Below are 18,109 nucleotides of genomic sequence, written 5' to 3' on the forward strand. Positions count from 1 at the left end.
GGCAGGCCCACTAACTGCACATTATTTCGACCTGCTCGGCCTTCAGCATCTTCTGCACGGTCATGTAGCGGTTGGATATGACTCTGGAGGTCTGCCAGGTTGTCAGAGTTCTGAGCGAGCTGGGAGACCAGCTCAGTCAGGATGCCCTTTGCAGCGTGCACTTTGTTAGCCAGCTTCTGATGATCATCTCTCAAGATGCTGAGGTCAGAGGCAATAGAGTTAATGTCTGAGAATCACAGATTTCTTGTAGAATCAGTCCAGCTTGTCTGGGGGGGCAGCAGGATTGGTGGGAGGGATGCAGTCCCCAGTGGCTGAACTATTGCTTCATTCCTGTGAAGCCCCAGGGTCCGCTGAAAGGGATAGAGTGTAGGCTTGTTGCGACACATCGTTCTTCTGAGCCTTCCCCCCTTTACCAACCGGCCTGGCAGCGCCTCCCAACAGCTGGCTCCCCTCCAATTCTTGCCATGCCTTTCATTTGGCTGTCCTACTTCAGAGCGGCTAGCACAGATTCTACTGTAGAATTCAGATTGACGATGTGCTGCAACAGCGCCCAATCAATGTCCCTGCCATCGATCAGACTCTCACTTCATTCAAATCAGGCTGGGGGGTGCCCAGTCAGCTGCCTTCCCCGCTGCTTAATGGGTGCCAATTGCAAATCGTTCGCCTTCTGTTACTATTGCCCACTCTCCTACGATCAGGAACCTCGGCAGCCCTCAGTCGCACAAGGCTCTGCTGCGGCTCGGTGCGATGTTGGGGGGCACCAGCTCCCTTACGGAACCTACAGTCTCATGTCTGATTGCTACCGTGGGGCTGCATCACCTTTTCACTAGATTATCACTGGGGAGCTCCCACCCTCGGGCCTAGTGTCTTTCTCCCCTTGGTCCACCTCCTCTGGTACAGTCTCGAACTCCAGAAGGTTCACTGTGGGCCACACTATCCCCCTACCATTCCATCCCAATGGCAGAGGGGAGGGGAGAGAGGGCCCGCAGGTGCAGCGGAGTGGCTCCGGAATCAGCCGGGCCCAAGGGATCACTAGGTATCGTAGGCTTTCCCCTCCACAGTGCTTCCCCTCGGTGCAGGGCCCGACCCTGTCCCAGCATCTGCACTCACTGGAGCGTCGCAAAGTTGCCTTGATCACAGCCGAGGGGGGGACAGTGCTGCAGCTTCTGTGCGTCCCACTGCCGGAGCTGGCTGTTATTCGCCGGAGGAGTAAGTTGGCACACAGGAGGGCCGGGCTAGGTCGTCTCCCAAACCACTGCTCCAGCCCACATAGGCTCTCGTCCTCGGCTGCTGACCAGAGTCCGGGCGTCAGGAGCCGGCCATGAGGGGCCCGAGGGCTCTCCCCAATCCTTGGCAGTCGCCTACCTCAGCTCCAGCCGAGCAGGGTGAGTTTCTTGGCCGAGTCTACAAGATAAATCGGGACTCCCAAGCAGGTTTCGGGAGCTCTGCTAGTCTGAGTTCACCATGTTTGGCCCCTGGCCACGCCCCCAACTGCACACACTCATACAGAGCAACCTTCACCCATGCAGCATGGCACACTCACATGCATGCACCTCAACACCCTGCTCACAAAACACGTCAGATATGGGACCTACTGCACAACCATGCCTCAGACCTGCTCTTCCTCACAGAAAAACAGCTAAACCCAACCTCTGCAGTGGACATTGCTACAGCCATCCTCGCTGGCTACAAGATTACTAATCAAGACTATCATCACAAGTCGAGAGGCGAAGTCGCCATCATATGTAAACACCCTATCAGCTACACTGCCAACATGGACACCACCACCAGCAACCTGGAACACTTCACGTTCAAGATACATATCACAGCCAACTTCTTCCTGGGCGGAACCATCGTATACAGCCCACCAGGATCCTGCATCAATATAGTCAGTGACATCACAGACTTCGTTGCACCCTGAGCATCAATGCCAGCACCTATGTCCTCGTTAGAAACCTTAACTTTCACCTAAATGACAGCACCTACCCAAACTCTGCGGCCCTTCTAGAAAACCTCAGTCTTACACAGCATGTTACTGAACCCACCTATAAAGCTAAAAACCTTTTGGACCCAATTTTCTCCTCATACATTAACATCACAGGCAATAAGCCAGCAACACTGACCTGGACAGACCACTCCTTCATCTGTTTCCGCATTCCCATCCCATGCCACAACAGACCTGCCACCACTGGATCTGTCCAATGCAGCTGGAAAAGCATCACATAAAAGGAATGGGCTTCCTCACGTCTGAAAACACTGGCCCGAGGACACCAGGAGCTTGCTTACAGCCAGCAAGGACCTCAACAGCTGTGCCGACAGCCTGCATCCTCTCAAGAACAAACTAACGGCATGAGGCCAACCAAAGGTCAGCTGGTACACAGAGGCACTTGACGAAACACCACTGGAAGCAACTGGAGGACAAATCAATCATGAGTCAAGACACCATGGATAAAGACATCTTTAAGTCTGTCTGAAGGAACTATCAGCAGCAGATACTGAACACCAAGAATACAGCTCTTGCAGACTGCATCAAAGTTGGCACAAACAGCAGGAAGGAAATCTTTGTTTTCAAAGATTTCACTGAACCTCCTGCCACCTCCAGAAGCATTAACACTTCGCAACAAATCTCCCCCCATACACAGCAAGTTTGACCCTCAACAGAACTCAGTCACCATTGCAACTCGACCTCCCATCACGGCTGAAGAACAAACCCTGACCTCATAGCCCGCAGTCACCTCAGTCATAACAGCTGTTACCATGAAGACCATCCACTCAGGGGAGCCCCATCAGGGCCATGCTCTGACCATGCCTTCTTCAAACGACCACTAGTAACACCCATTCATAATTCACAATACTTCCATCAACTTAGCCACATTCTAGAACACGTGGAAGCATGCAGTCATCACACTCCTGCTCAAGAAACCATCTGCTGATCCAGTCACATTTTCCGCCTAAAAACTCATCTCACTCCTATCATATCAGGCCAAGTTCTTAAAGAATCTAATCAATCAGCACCTCACCGAAAACCTCAGCAATCACCAATTCCTCAATGCCATACAGTTCAAAATAAAGACAGAGGAGACATGGCAACCCTCATTCTCTGAGAACTCTCTGCAGCATTTGACACAATCTCATCCCCCAAACTCATCTGGCGCCTGCACAAGATCAGTTTGTCAGCCTGACACTTTACTCCTCGGGAACCTGAAAACTCATCTGTTGAGTGCCTCAAGGTTCATTGCTCAGCCCCACCCAATATCATCCACCCACATGACTTCAACATCCACTCCTACGCCCACGTCACACTACTTATACTCTCCCTTTTAGCCAAGAACCCCCCTGCCCCCCAACAAAAGAAACAAGTTCAACACCTCTATGACAGAATTCACCAACTGGACGAAAGCCAAATGCTTCAAGCTCAATATTGACGTAACACCACCACGAAACTCCAACTGCTAGCCAGCCAAACTCAGACCCACACCAGAACCTCAGGATCATGATCAACAACAAACCAGACATGACCGCACAAGTCAACGCTGCCACTCCATTCTAGTTCACACCCAGAAGATTCTGAGGGACATATTCAAATGGCTCCCAAGCAACACCAGAAAAATCTATCCCTCACACCCTAATAGCCAGCTCGTTAGACTACAGAAACACTCCAAACAGAACTCACATCACCCCACATCACATCACAGGAAGCTCCACTGGCTTTGGATGCACAAACATGCTTGTTTCAAACTCCTCACACACACATTCAAGGCACTAAACAACTTAAGCCCCACTTTTCTGAACAGCTGCATCTCCTTCTACCAACAGCCCAGAACCCTTCTCTCAAAAGGACTCCTACTTGCAACACATCACATGCATACACAGAACCAAATCAGGAGGATGAACGTTCTTGTATGTTACTCCTAAAGCGTGGAACAACCTCTGACTCTACATCATTGCCTCCTCCTCTCTTCTTGAATTCCACTAGAAGCTGAAGAATTGGCCATCGTACCATATGCAGGGCTGGTATGCACACACCTGCTCAACGCCAGGATACCCTTGCAGGTGATGGTGTGCTTTACAAATACACATAGCATAACATTTAGTGGTGGACTGTGAAGCACTTGGGAACAAGAGTAATCATAACACTCCACACACAAGGAAAATACAGAACATCTTCCCTGAACCCAAAAGAGCAGCATTGCAAGCCTGCAATACAATCATAAAATATCTTTATTGGGAAGTGGAGTTTACCAACAACAACCCTCCTGGGTTTGTAAACTCCTACCCAACCTTAAGCTTTTGACTGGGCTTTTGCATGGGAATATCCAAGCAGATGGGTCTTTATGGGTTGGAGCATGTACCGACAAGACTTAATTTAAAGAAATATGTACACCTTACGAGTTAGCCACAACATTCCTGTCCTATAATATACAGAGAACTGGCAGAACCTCTAGTTAAAACATAAATAAAGAAAACAGTGCCCAGGATGTATAAGATACTGATTAACAACTTACTCCACACCTTAGACTGACAAAAATCTACATGGATGGGATACTTGGCCTCATCAATGACAGAGTGAGGAATCACATTTACGGACTACGGACTAGTGCAGTTTAAGATCTAACATAGATTTATACAGTACTTGGACATGGATAGTCTTGGGAGAGCAGATAATGAGGTAAGTGATACAATGAAGTGGCAGTAATCAAATAGACACTCTTTCATGCAAAATGGCTCTAAATCGAAGATGCATGAATTATTGTGTGAGGTTACAAGATACCCTTACTAGGGTGCATGAAGTTCATGTACCTTTATCAGCCATTGTGATGTTGTTAGGAACCTGGAATGAGCAATTATTCCTAAAATATGCCAAACTACTCTGGAATGTGGGACTAGCAGTGACCCAAAAAAATACTGCACAGTTATGGGGCACTACAGAAATAGCTAAGCTAAGTGCATGGTACCTCAATATGGACTTATGTAATGAGTTGTAAATAATAGTGAGGGTTGTCCTCACACACTGTTAATAACTTGGGCCCATCAAAGACCAGTTTTGGACTCGAGTGAGACAGCTGGTGATCTACATTAATAGCAAACTTGTAATAAAGATCATGATAAAACTAACTAAAAGGTTACCCAAGGCTTTGTTATGATTTTATTTGTAATGTGTTCATCATTTTCTATACTGTGTTGTGGAAATCTGTTGTATCTAGTGTAGGACATTAAGAATGCTCTATCATCAAGCATTTGTTTTGAGCCATAACCAATCGGCACTATAGCCTCAATTCTAGAAAATAAAATTCTAACTTACATTTTTTCCATAAACAATATAGGCAGATTTTGCCTTCCAAGCTATCAGATAGACATACATGAAACAGTGCATTGTGCAGACAAAAAGGATGACCACTGCATGAGTTTTTTTTGCCATGTTATTCAGTGGAAGTCTAGGCAACAGTAGGACAATACCAATTTCCCATCACCCGCTATATTGAAAGGCTCAGTTGAAAAGGAGGCCGCAGGAGGGGGTGGCCGTGAACAGAGTTGGGGGGGCTCTTGATAGAAGGTGAGGATCACTGGCAACTGGAGGAGCCATGTGAGTTCAAGTGGTGGCTGAAACACTTGTAACCCCCTCCACCCTTCTTGTGTGGACAGATGAAAGGCGGTGAGCTGGAGCCGCTGTAGGGCTAAAACATACCTTGTCTGCTGCAAGACTGACATACTACCTCCCACCCAACCCCCATCCACATAGGGGAACTAGAGACAAGCTTGACACATCTTCTGGACTAATTTGTTCTGCTACAAAAAATTAAACCTGGGGTGTGGGTTACTTGAACTGGAGGCTGGAGAAGCCCTGTATGTGTGATGCCAGACTGAAGGATTCATGTCTATATCAAACTCCCTCCACATATAAACACTACAAAGGGGACAGGCTGGTGTCCAGATAAGGCTCCGACTGAGAGGTGGCCTGTATGATGCAGAGTTGTCACATTTCACCCTCTATACTCCCCTGCGGCACAAGAGAATACCCTAGCACAAATAGTTAGTTGGCATAATATAAGGCAAACGTCTGTGCTAAGTGTAAAGACGAGCCAGGTGGATTGTAACTACCCCCTCTGCCCCCAAACTACCCCCAACCAGGCTTTCCATACCCTTGCCACAGACTATTGTGCTTTTTAGAGAGGATTAGTTGTTATGTACTTTAAGGGGTAGGGAGAATTCTGTGTGATGCAGCTCTGTATTTCGGAACAGTAGTGGCACACTGGAAAGGACTCAACTTTGAGCATTGTTGTTTCTTCCTTTAAGGCTTGTAAGGTAAAAGTGGAGAGATGGATGGAGGTCTCCCAATCCCAGACTCAACTGTAACCAAAGCAGGGATTACATTGCACAGCAACCAATCTGAATGACAAATCTATCAATTTAGTAACTTCCCTCCCCTTCTGCCGATGTCTTACAACCCCAGGGTCCCACTTCAACACCACACCCCCAAGTCAGCTGGGAATGTAATCTCTATATGAGGAGTCATCAGAAAATCAACATAATAATGCTACTGTTGCATCAGAAGCGTTAATCAGAACCTTGCAACGAGACAGCACCAGGGGCTAAAATTAGTGTGTATCCCAGGCATACTAGCAACCTTCAGTTCAGCCACCTATTACACAATATGCAAATGTGTCTTCAACAGTGGCGAGCAAAGGGTGACATGCAAGCACCCCGGGGAGATCACAGAACATCAGCCATCTTGTCACCAACAAGGAGCTCTATTTAAAGTTCTAGCAACACAAAAGGATGATGGATGGAGTGCTGAAAAGTCAAACACTCAGTCACAGATCTAGGTTAAATCCGTGATTCTTTTGCTCATCATGCCACCCCAGTTTGGATCCAGCCGTATGCAAATCAGTCTTGATCCTGCACCCCATGGAACAGTCCAGCTCGAACTGCCAGACCAGGTCCTCCCTGGACCAGAAACAAGCATCCTGGGACCAGTTTCAGAGTAACACCCCTCATCAGCCAGGCTACCTTACATCACGTGGCACATTGAGCACAGGATACACATTTGGGCATACCTTTGCCACTTAGGGCAACTTTAGCAAAACAAAAGGATGATGGACAGAGTGTTGAAACCTTTTTATTAAAAGTTCTTCCAGCATGAACAAAATGCTACCAAAACTAAGTGTGTTTCAAAAAGCAAAAAATGATTTTATATTTCATGGAAAGCCTAGACCCTCTGATATGGGAGACAACCCAACTGGAACACCAATATTTCTGAAAACTCAGTAAATTCAAAACACCTACATCGACTGCTACTTTTATATAGTTAGATTTACGTGGAAGCAATAAATGTAATTCTCTTTCAGGTGAGGAATCACTTGTACAAAATAGATGACTTGACCAGTTAGCTATATTCACCACTGGTCCCACATTAGCCATCCCCACCAGGAAAGGTCTTGCTTAATATATCTACTGTGTAACTGATCAAGAATAACTTCTATAAAGAGTAGAAAAAAAGAAAAAACTCCTGTCTGCCAGTGCTCACTCTAGGATTATTAATGGGTCATTCTAGGATTGTGGTGGACAATCATATTCCTGTAAAACCTAGAGAGTAGCTCCAGTCTTCTTAAGGACCCAACAGAGGCAGGCTACCTCTAATTGTCTCCTAGAAAATTAGGGGTTTCACATCCAAGCAAATGGCCAACCTGTTCACTCCCATGGTCACTAAAGAATGTGCCTTTGGAATGTATTCCTCATTGGTATGTCCAATTGAAGAAACATTTAAAGATCATGCTAGATCACAAAACACTCCAGAGAGGGTTATGAAATATACTCATAATGCATGTTGTGATGAAAGCAATCACTAAGTGGACAAGGGTGCAGACAAACAATAAAAATATTTTTTTATGATCTAAACAAGTTAGGGGATGAAACACAAGGTGGGTGAGCAATTGCCCTATTAAGACAGTGATGAAAGGTTAACTGGAAGTCTGGATAGGTTGTCTGTCCATTGGACAAAATAATGTAATGAATAGGCTCTTGATTGTAGAACCTTTGTACTCACGCCCACTCAAAGTGAGTTGAGATTAAGGCAATGAACATTGTTTGAAAGCACTAGTTATTTTTACCCATGTTCAGAAAACAACAGGAGTCGTTTTCTACATCACAACGAAAGTTCATGCAGTTTTTAAAGTATAATAAAATAATTTATTTGCACATTTATATACTCATCTCATCTCATCCAGGGTAGAATCTGAAGCAATACAACTCACACATACCTCTATTCCAGATAGAAGAGTTTTCAGTTTTATAAGATCTTTAGTCACCATTCCATTCTAAAAAGAAAGCAACAAAATTGCGTCATTCTATTGTAACATTACTAGAAAATAACAGGTTCTATATTAAAACACTGATTGCAAGTTCAACTGTACCACTATTACAGTAGGATTTCTTGAAATCCATTAGAGAAACGTTATTCATAATACATCCGTAAGACCATACTGATCTGCAAGTTAGAGACCTACTGCCTTTAGGGCAAAATACACTAGGCTTTTTAGCCTTTTCACATTTTCCATCTCTGTTTCTATTCACAACCAGATTAATATGCTCACTGTACCTTCTGCCCTATATAAAGTTATCTGATCCAGGAGCCATGGTTTTCTACTGCTGTGAAAATGGAGACTTTTTCTGGGATTCGAAATATGCAAAGGCATTTATTGATCAAACAGAAAATATATGGTTGAGAAACCTTGCACATTAGTTAAAGTGGAATATAAAGAAACATTGTTTCTTCTTGGGGAAAAAATAACTTGAATGTTACTCATTGCACAATTTTGAGTGTTGAGGGCATTAGAAGAATAAATGTGTCATTCACTTTTACCCTCTACTGCTAATTTCAGTTACTCTGAGATCTAAAAAACTTCATTAGCCAGTACAATGTGTCACATTGTTCCAGTTCCCTTACTCCCATCCACCATTAATCCTTGGCTGAGTTGGCCAGTATGACATGGAAGGTTATCTTGACCCATTCCCATGCTTATAACAAGTGATACTTTACACTGAACAGTGTAATTGAAGGGGGTCACAGGGGATAGAAACAATAACGTAGTATGGCTCATTTTAACTTTAGTAAAATCTCTGACCAATGTTCCTCTGTTTAAGTTATAGGAACCGCAAGACAAAATTGTCAAGGGGATAGAGCATTGCAGAGTTTATAAATAACAGAATCTTCTGATTTGCCACAGATGGAAAAGTCACTTACCTGAATCAACAATTCTTTAACACTTTCAAATAACTAATAAAACAGTCCAAATTTGTGTCTCCACACTTGTTTAATATCCCAGAACAATTCAACAGAGAGAAATAAATATCTTTAACTATTTTCTAGTTATTTGAAATACAACAAATTAAAAGCCCACTTGAAAATAAAAATGGATTAAAAAAACAGAGGATCATTGGAGAAATGAAAGAAACACTGCTGCATCACAGCAGTGCCTCAAAGTCTCAATATTTTGTCTTCCTAATTGTTTTCCACAGTATCATCCTTTTTCCTGTAATACCTAGCGAGGTTGCTGCTTTCTGATTACAAGTCCTTCACTGTTGCCGCAACTTCATATTTAGTCAATGAGCTTGTTTATTCAGCTAGATCACTAGTGGTTCTTTCTCCAGCTTCATACACTGAATTGCCTTATTTAGCAACAATTTTAGCTTGACACATGGGTCTGTCTCTTATTTTAAAATGTGTTTATTTGCCAAAACTTACTACAGAATAAAAGTGTAGAGTGCCAGCATGCAGACCTGTCACTATGGGAGAAGCTGTGATCCAAAATCTGACTATGTAAGGATCTTCTTTCCACTTCTAAGTAATACCCACCCTCAATATAGAGTTAAGGATACCATTGGTTACCACTTTTCTAAGGAACATTTCTGCCTAAGAGGATGGAGGGGAAGGGGGAAATCTTACAGATCTCTTGGCTGCTTCCTAGCTGGACTCTTTCCATGTTTTTGTATATAAATATCAAATACAGCAGCATCCATTAACGCTTAAAAAAATACATCACTACGTTGATCTATAAAATGACAATGCTATAATCAGTTAAAGTTCTCCTACACACACAGCTTATAAAGATTTATTTTACACAGGTCTTAATAAGCCAGTAAGTCTCACCTTTTCGGTCTACTGGCTCTGCCCTAACTTTTTATCCAATGCTGTGCACTTACTAGGCTTTTTTTTTTTTTTTTAGGACTGCAACAGGAGGGTTGGGGGCAATGGAAGGGGACTGTGTGGGTGGTAGTTAATGCAGAGAGGAGTAACAGACAGTGGGTATGAGGACAGTAGAGAAGCTTGAGATTGGGTGGAAGATACAAACAATATGAAAAGCAAAAGAAGAAGAGTTGAGGAAGCACTGGACCAGCTGGGATGGGGGACACAGGAGCAACATGGAGCCCAGGGGTGGATATTTGTGGAGGGACCAACACAGGAGAAAGCTAGCAAGAAAACACATGTACTCTGAGGCGTCAGAAAGCCATAGACCAAGATGCCTGACTGAAAGCATGCTCCCTTCCTGGAGTCCAATATTTACTGAATATGCTCCTATCAATCCCCTTCTTGAAAGCAATTGAAGAATCTCAGGAAAGTTGGTGTGCCCAATTTGAGCCCCTGTCGTGGCCTGAGAGTCTGGGGTGAGTGGCTAGAAAGCAGAGAAACCTGAGGTGCAGGCTATCGTAGTGGAGCCTGCAGAGACGATGGCCAAATCTTGAAGCACCTGCCACAGGCAGAGACTGGGCACTCTACATTCAGGTTTGATGAGGCCAGAGGCCTCAGACTCCGCAGAGGACATGGAGGACTGCACTCCTGCATGGGAAGTTATATATTCGTAGATGCAAGGATGAATTGTTACCATTCCCCCAGTCAAGAGGTAGAGCTTACTGAGGCATAGAAACAATGAATAGGCAGCAACAAGGACAATTTGGAAGCTGCACTGCAGCAAAGACATTTTTTTCCTCCTCTGCTTGTGTTGCTGCCTCACTCTTTTGGGACATCCGTCCCTGTGGGGAGGGACTGATGCAAGGGGCCAGGACATTACATCGCTTTAGTGACTCATAAAATGAAGAGGGGCAACTGCTCTCATGAACAATATTCAACTGGCAAACATGAACGGAAAGTGAGATGAACCCATCTGCTTGCTTAAAGCGGAATGTTTGGGGTGCTGGCTGAGAGGAGATTTGTTCATCCCTGAGACACCACAGGCCACTTAGACCAAGGGTGAACCTCACTTCCCCTTCCAGTTGTGAGAGTCTGGGCTTGATCATGCTCTCCCTCTTACTTAGGCACATTTATCCCTGGACTGGCTACTGATGAGGTTATATTGTTTGTGTTGGTAATAAACTCACTCTTCAGGGGCAGATCCAAACAGAGGCAGGGGAAGCTTGAATCTGAGAAATGGCAGGCTTCTGGGAAATCCACTAGCGGGAATGGTAGCCACATGACAGTCAGCTAGAAACAAATAACTGAGGACACCGATATGGTGTCATTTTTGCATTAAAAAAAATAAAATTAAAAAAAACAGCCTTCAAACAATAGGGGGAAGGGGGGCGGCAAGAGACTGTCCTTCTAGTAAACACCCACAAACCACATACTGACAACCCAATTTTCTATGAGGATTTATTATTGTAAGTGGAGCCCATAATGACACATTGCCTATTATGGAGTGGCAACTTCAATCCCAATTTAGATTAGTACATAACCAGATTCACACTCATTCTTAATCCCCTCTCATGCACTTCACAGACATTGAGGAAAATTATGGAGGCCTGATCTCTGGTGGATGTAGAGAGCCATTTAGTCTCAGAGAATATTCCTACTATCCCTCTATGCACAATGCTCACTCCAGGATAACTTATTGGTTCACAACTAGAGATGTCTGTACTCGAGTGTTAGATGTAGTACTGCTTCCGCACACCTCTTATGATCGCTAACTAGTGCTTATGACCTTGCAGACGCAAAGAGCGTTCTCTGTCAATCCCCAATGAGTTTTCCCTTCTAACACTTTAGGAGGCAGAGTATTCAAATACAAAATAAAACAAGAAATTTTGGAATTTTTCTCTGTTAATGTTGGTTCGATCTCTACTGTTTGGGAGACCTTCAAGTTCTATATCAGAGTTCAATGCATAACTTAACAGATAGGAGTACTGATTCAATGAGCTATACCTTATCTGCTTTGGAGAGGGATCTCCAAAAATTTGAAAACAACTGCAGACATCTTCTGACCTAGCGAGCTGTGAGCAACTGTTTGCTACATTGGCCTAATAGAGACAGCAGACTGATCTTGGGAAAACACACTATAGTTCGGTAATACAGGAAGGGCAACAGACAGAATAGGACTCTCGCTCCATTCCTGAAACCTAGCTGGGCTGCAAAAGACAGTTAATATAGTTGACGAAAAAGGCATGAGGAGCACTACTATGCAAGAGATCCCAACTCAAATCCCAAACTAGTACATTCTACTAAACACAGCACAAGCAACTAGTGGTGATTGATCACTATAAAAGTTGCCTGGCTGAAGCTGCATGGTCATGGTAACCTCACGAGCGGGAACTGCTAAACGAGCCACTAACCGTTGACAAAGGTTAATCCAATCGCTCCTGGGCAAGGGGGCTTAGAAAACAGCATAATTTTGTAAAGAATTAGCAGAAAGTCTGTACCCTTATTTCCTCAAGCAGTATGGCAAGGCAAAGAAATTGTATTCACTACTCCCTTCATTACGAGAGGTTATCTTTTCAATACTGCTAAAACTCAATTAAATCACCACAGACTGGACATTATAGGCAGCTTTCACTATTTAATTTAGGCACTAAAATTCTTGTCAAGATTCTAGCAAATCAACTAAACCCACTGAAAAAGGCCTGGTTTCTTCTGAGAAGTCGAGGTTTATTCCTACTGTATCTACTTCAGACAATTTGCACACTTTTTCGAACTTTCACAACAAATTACCCCAGATTTCCAGGTGTCTGCCAGATTCATAGATGCACAAAGCATTTGATTCACTTGACTGGACTTTTTTTTTTTAAATGGCAGATCTTAATAGGATGGGACGGGTACAGGGATTATTGGATGGATTTCAGTGCTATATAACAACCCAATACCCCATGTCATCAGTAAAGGACACCTAACACACCCCAATCACAATTAAAAGACAAACGAGATGTCCTTTAACCCCATTAATGTTTATGATAGCGACCATATCCCTAATCAGTATAAACGTAGACAATCATACCCAGAGGGGACTTGACATACTGGGACGACATTTCACTATATCTTCATATAGTGTTATATGTTAAACATCCTTTGTAAAAAAGATTTCAGCACATATCTGTGAATTCTTTGGGTTTGGTAAGTTTTGTGGGCCTGTTACTCAAGTGGACCACATTGGTATTGATCTGTTTAACCAGAAACACCCCTAAACCTACTCTTTATTATCCTTCATTATGGCGTAAGGATCCCATACCCTATATAGTTATACACATTCACACAGATAGGGCACTAGTTCTCAAAAAGAACTAGGACTCTCAGATATTGATGCTACACACTAAGGCAGTAAGATGGTTTCCTCTTCTCCTTCTGATGGCAGGAAGAATACCGAAAATAAAGATTTTTTTTCTCCCTCATCGTTCTACCTCTTTCTTAACATCCCTTTCCTATGATCCAAAACTTTTTACACTAACATTAGGATGGTTCTGACAATTCACAAGGACAGACAAACATCCTTGCATTAACTGGTACATCTGGACTATTCCATATTCGAGGCGAGGGTTTGTGGTGCCTAATCAAGAGCTATAATGCTAGGAGGCTCAGGTCACATATACGTACAGGTGCTGTAATATGGAAATTAGACCTCAATCATACCCAACTGGGGTGGACAAGATATCCCCAACCCCTTTAAACACTATTTATTGTAGAACTTACAACTCAATCCTCAATGGACTGTGAAATACTGGAAATTATTACATATGTGAAATACTGGAAATTATTACATATGTCTGGCACAGACTGGCCCGGATGATGAGACTTAAGAAGCTATATTTGCAAAAGATGCCCTTCCCTGACAACCCCATATTAACAGCCACAAAGTGAAAACAGCAATTAAGGAACAGCAGGCTGGAAACAATGGTGGATCTTTATATTGGCCATACTTTTTCGACACTAGAGCAATAAATGGGCAGATCTCCTTTAGGTATATTGTTTCACTTCAGGCTGCGTCAAGCAATTCACGTTTATTAGTTAGGATTTCCAAATGAGCTGTCCCCGCTAACTGCACTAGGGCTTGGAAAAACCACTAACTCCACGAAGTCACATGAACTTTATAACTTCATGACTATAGCAAAAATGGTTCCTGAAATAGAAGTAGATGTATGGATAAAAACTACAGATGCTACATGGCAATACTGCTGCTTGCCGACTACTGAGAGATGAGTTAAATGCAGACATTTGCTACTGCACTTCTAATTCCTCCACCACTTTTATTACACTTCAATGAGCTTGCATGCAATAGGTTTAGAGATTGAGCCCGACTGTTCTAAATGTAACTTTTCCTCAAAGCATTTTATACACTTAGAATGCCAATGTCCTCATTTAGCTCGTTTCAGGTTTTAAAGAAGTTTCTTACGATGACAACTCAACAAATTTAATTTACCCCCTGATGGTACTCACAGGGTAAGTTAAAGATGGCTACAGCCCACCTCTAGCCTAAATGCAGAGTGTTAACTAGATGAAGTAGGGGTCTCCATCCTGTCATGCAGACTGGTTAAGACACCTAGGTGGTCATTATGACAGTGGCGATTAGGTGACCGTGATGCCGGCGATTGTGGTAGTCGCCAAATAATGACCTAGGCAGTGATCTCTCCCATAGACAGCCAGTGTACCACCCCAACCGCCAGTACCGTACGACTCCAGGCAAGGGGAAGTCAAGGATCAGCCCACCATAATATGACATAGCATACCACCACGATTTCTGGGGCGGTAGCAACGCCACCAAAAGCCTGGCGGAAACACATCATATAAAAGGAGACACTCACCTCCAGGGACACCGAGGAGGAAGGACGAGTCCTTGGGTTTGGGAGGGGGCGGGTCTTTACCCTTCTGTTTTGGGGGCGGAGGCACAGGCTTGGGGGCCAGAGTGCCACTCTTGTGCCCCTTAGTGGCAGCTGAAGTCTCAGGGGGTGGAACAGGCCTGGAGGTACTGGGTTGGGGGGTGGGACTTTTTTCTTTCAGGAAGGACGGGGGAGAGGGGAAGGGAAGAGGTCAAGGTGGGAAAAGGAAAGCTTCTAAGGACCAATGGGGTGGGGTGTGGGAGGAGGTAAGGGAGTGGAGGAAGAGGGAGTGGCTGTAGGAGGAGGTGGTGTGCTGACTTGAGTGCAGGGGCATGGATAGTGTGCATGTGTGAGGTGCATGGCTGTTGGGGGTCTGAGTGCGATTGTGTGTCTTTGTAAGGGGGGCAGACAGGTGGTGTCTGCAAGTGAGGTGGGTGTGCTGTATAAGGTGGTGATGGTGGGGGGGGTTACAGCACATGTGGTGTGCATGTCTGCTGTTGTGACTGTGGGCAAAGCTGTGCAGCTGGTAGGAACTGGGACTGTTAATACTGTGCTTGTAGGTGTGAGTGCTGATGTGACTGTGAGGGGGAGGAGGAAAAGACAGTGGAGGCTGTGGCTGATGTGTGTGAATCTGTGTATGTGCTTAAGTGTGCTCCCTTTCTTTGTCTAGTCGAGTCTTGTCTGTTGTTTTGGGTGCATGCTTGTCCGAATGTGTGTGCGGGATGGGTTTGGGGAGAGGAGACTGGGAAGAGGTAGTTGGAGGTGGGACGGAAGAAACCGGGACACTGGCTGCCGTCAGAGAGGAGGCCAGAGCCTGAAACGATCTCCTTAAGGGCGCTAAGCCACCGTGAATGCCCTCCAGGAAGGCGCTGCATTGCTGCATCTGGTATGCCAGCCCCTGGATGGCATTCACTATGGTAGATTGACCTACCGAGATGGATCTCAAGAGGTCAATAGCCTCCTCACTGAGGGCAGCAGGGCTGACTGGGGCAGGGCCTGAGGTGCCTGGGGGCAAAGGCGACACCCACCCTACTGGGTAAGCAGACACAGGCACCTCGGTGGGGGGCTACTGGGAGGGCGGTGCTGGTGGGGGGGGGGGGGGGGGGGGAGGGGTGACAGAAGATCCTGTAGCTAGAGTGTTCCAGATGGGTCCGCCACCACCAGGGAGCTCCTATCGGAGGAAGAATCAGTCAGTTACATCAGCTCCTGTCCCCCTGTGGTGCTCCCCTCACCCTCCATCCCACTGGTCCCCTTGGCATCTGTGGACTCTGCATCCTGGGTCCCGTGGGCTGAAGCTCCCTCACTCGTCGGTAGGCCTGCTCCTTTGCCAAATTATGCTAATGCACACATGGACAGGATGACAAAAAAAGAGGGGGGGGGGGAAGAAAGGGAGCAAACGGTCAATCACACCACAGATGGCATACACATCACTATCACTCACTGGGACTAAGAATGGGCAGTATGGACCACACTGGCATATCATTGGCTAGGTACTACAGCATGTAGGACCCAAACATAGCCACCTGCACACCTTCTGGGACCAACTAAGCCCTGCCTGCCATGGAAAGCCAGCTAACTAGCTATAAAAAATATGCATTACCCCCAAAATACCTAAGCTGGACCACGCAGCAATGTCTAAATTGGCATATTGAGGCATCCAGTGACTAGAACCCTCCACCCAAATCCCATGCCAGACAAAAAAGGATGAATGTCACACACACTCTACTCACCCCCCTTGTGGCTGCTGTGATGCCCTCAAGCGCCCATCCAGCTCTGAGTAGGCCACAGTCAGTATGCGGGCCATTATGGGGTCAGATTCCAATGGGCACCCCTCCCTTATTGGGAAGCCGTCCCCAGCTGGGTCTCCGCGGTCTTCCGGGGTCAGTGTCTCAGGTCCTCCCACCATTTCCTGCAGTGGGTGCTCCACCGGCTATGGACTCCCAGGGTCCGCACATCCTTGGCGATGGCACGCCACAACCCCTTATTCTGATGGGCACTGACCATTGGAGGAACACCATGAACCATACAATCCAGCCTGTCACACATATGGCGTACATACTGCATTTGCCCCTCATCAAGCACACATGACCAGTACCTCTGCATTCACACTGTCACCAGCCATCCACCCCCCAAATGACACTGCCACCACACACATCTACATGCAGCCATGTCGCATGCAACGTACCCATGATGTACTCACCTGACGGTCTGGAGTCCCATACAACCGCCCATACGGGGGTAGGATCCCATCCACGAGAGTCTCCACGTGAAGGTTAGGGCCCTTTCCCCTGTAGCACATGCCATGGCAGGTACCAGACACAGGTCACAGCAGCACATGCAGTGGAGATGTAGTCCAGTGGAAAGTCAGGAATCAAGTGTATTTGGAAGAAAATGGTGCTCACATCCGCGGCGGTGAACACCGTCACCGCCGGTTTTGATCCTCATTGGTTCCTGTACTCCTCCATAGAGCCCCATGTTAGCCAATGAGGAATTGCACGGTGGTGCAGACCGCCTCCCTCCATGACACCTAACACCGCCGGAGTGAAGTCACTTCCACCTGTCACTGCTTACAGGCAGTTGCCATTTTCTACTGCTAGTACACATGTATTGATTTAACAGTGTGTCACTGGTGTCGACCATACACACCTAGACAATTCCAGTCTCCAACATACAAACATCGTCCGTGTACTCTGATGTTGTGTGTCCATAGATCCTGTTGTCACTCCCTTCTTACTTTTGGGTTACTTAGGTACAAACCACTGTGGAGCAATAGGAGGAGGAGGCAAGCAGCCGTGTACAGCCCCCTTGTGGACTTGGCTACACTGGCAGACAGGAAAATCATACTCACCTATATTCTGGACAGGGCCACAATCACAGAGCTTTGTGCACAATTGGAGTCTGATCTGATCTGATACCTGCTATCTGTTGCACCATAGTAATACCCCCTCTTGTGCAGGTACCATCAGTGCTCCATTTCCTGGCAACAGGCTCTTTCCAGGGGACAGTGGGCTTGGCTGCAGGAACGTCACAGCCAAAGTTC

At 45.6% G+C, this 18,109-nt stretch overlaps 1 protein-coding gene across 8 annotated transcripts in view; it reads right to left on the bottom strand.

Moving 5' to 3' along the window:
• HELZ (helicase with zinc finger) overlaps positions 1 to 18,109 on the bottom strand; it is a 1,413,339-nt gene that overhangs the window by 1,236,531 nt on the left and 158,699 nt on the right. For all 8 annotated transcript variants that reach the window (XM_069199901.1, XM_069199892.1, XM_069199898.1 and 5 more), the window contains one exon: positions 8,259 to 8,315. In XM_069199901.1, the coding sequence (XP_069056002.1) occupies positions 8,259 to 8,315 (57 nt within the window). The remainder of the gene's footprint in view (positions 1 to 8,258; positions 8,316 to 18,109) is intronic.

The sequence above is a fragment of the Pleurodeles waltl genome, chromosome 7 (assembly GCF_031143425.1).
Source record: "Pleurodeles waltl isolate 20211129_DDA chromosome 7, aPleWal1.hap1.20221129, whole genome shotgun sequence".
In the NCBI taxonomy this organism is placed as follows: Eukaryota; Metazoa; Chordata; class Amphibia; order Caudata; family Salamandridae; genus Pleurodeles; species Pleurodeles waltl.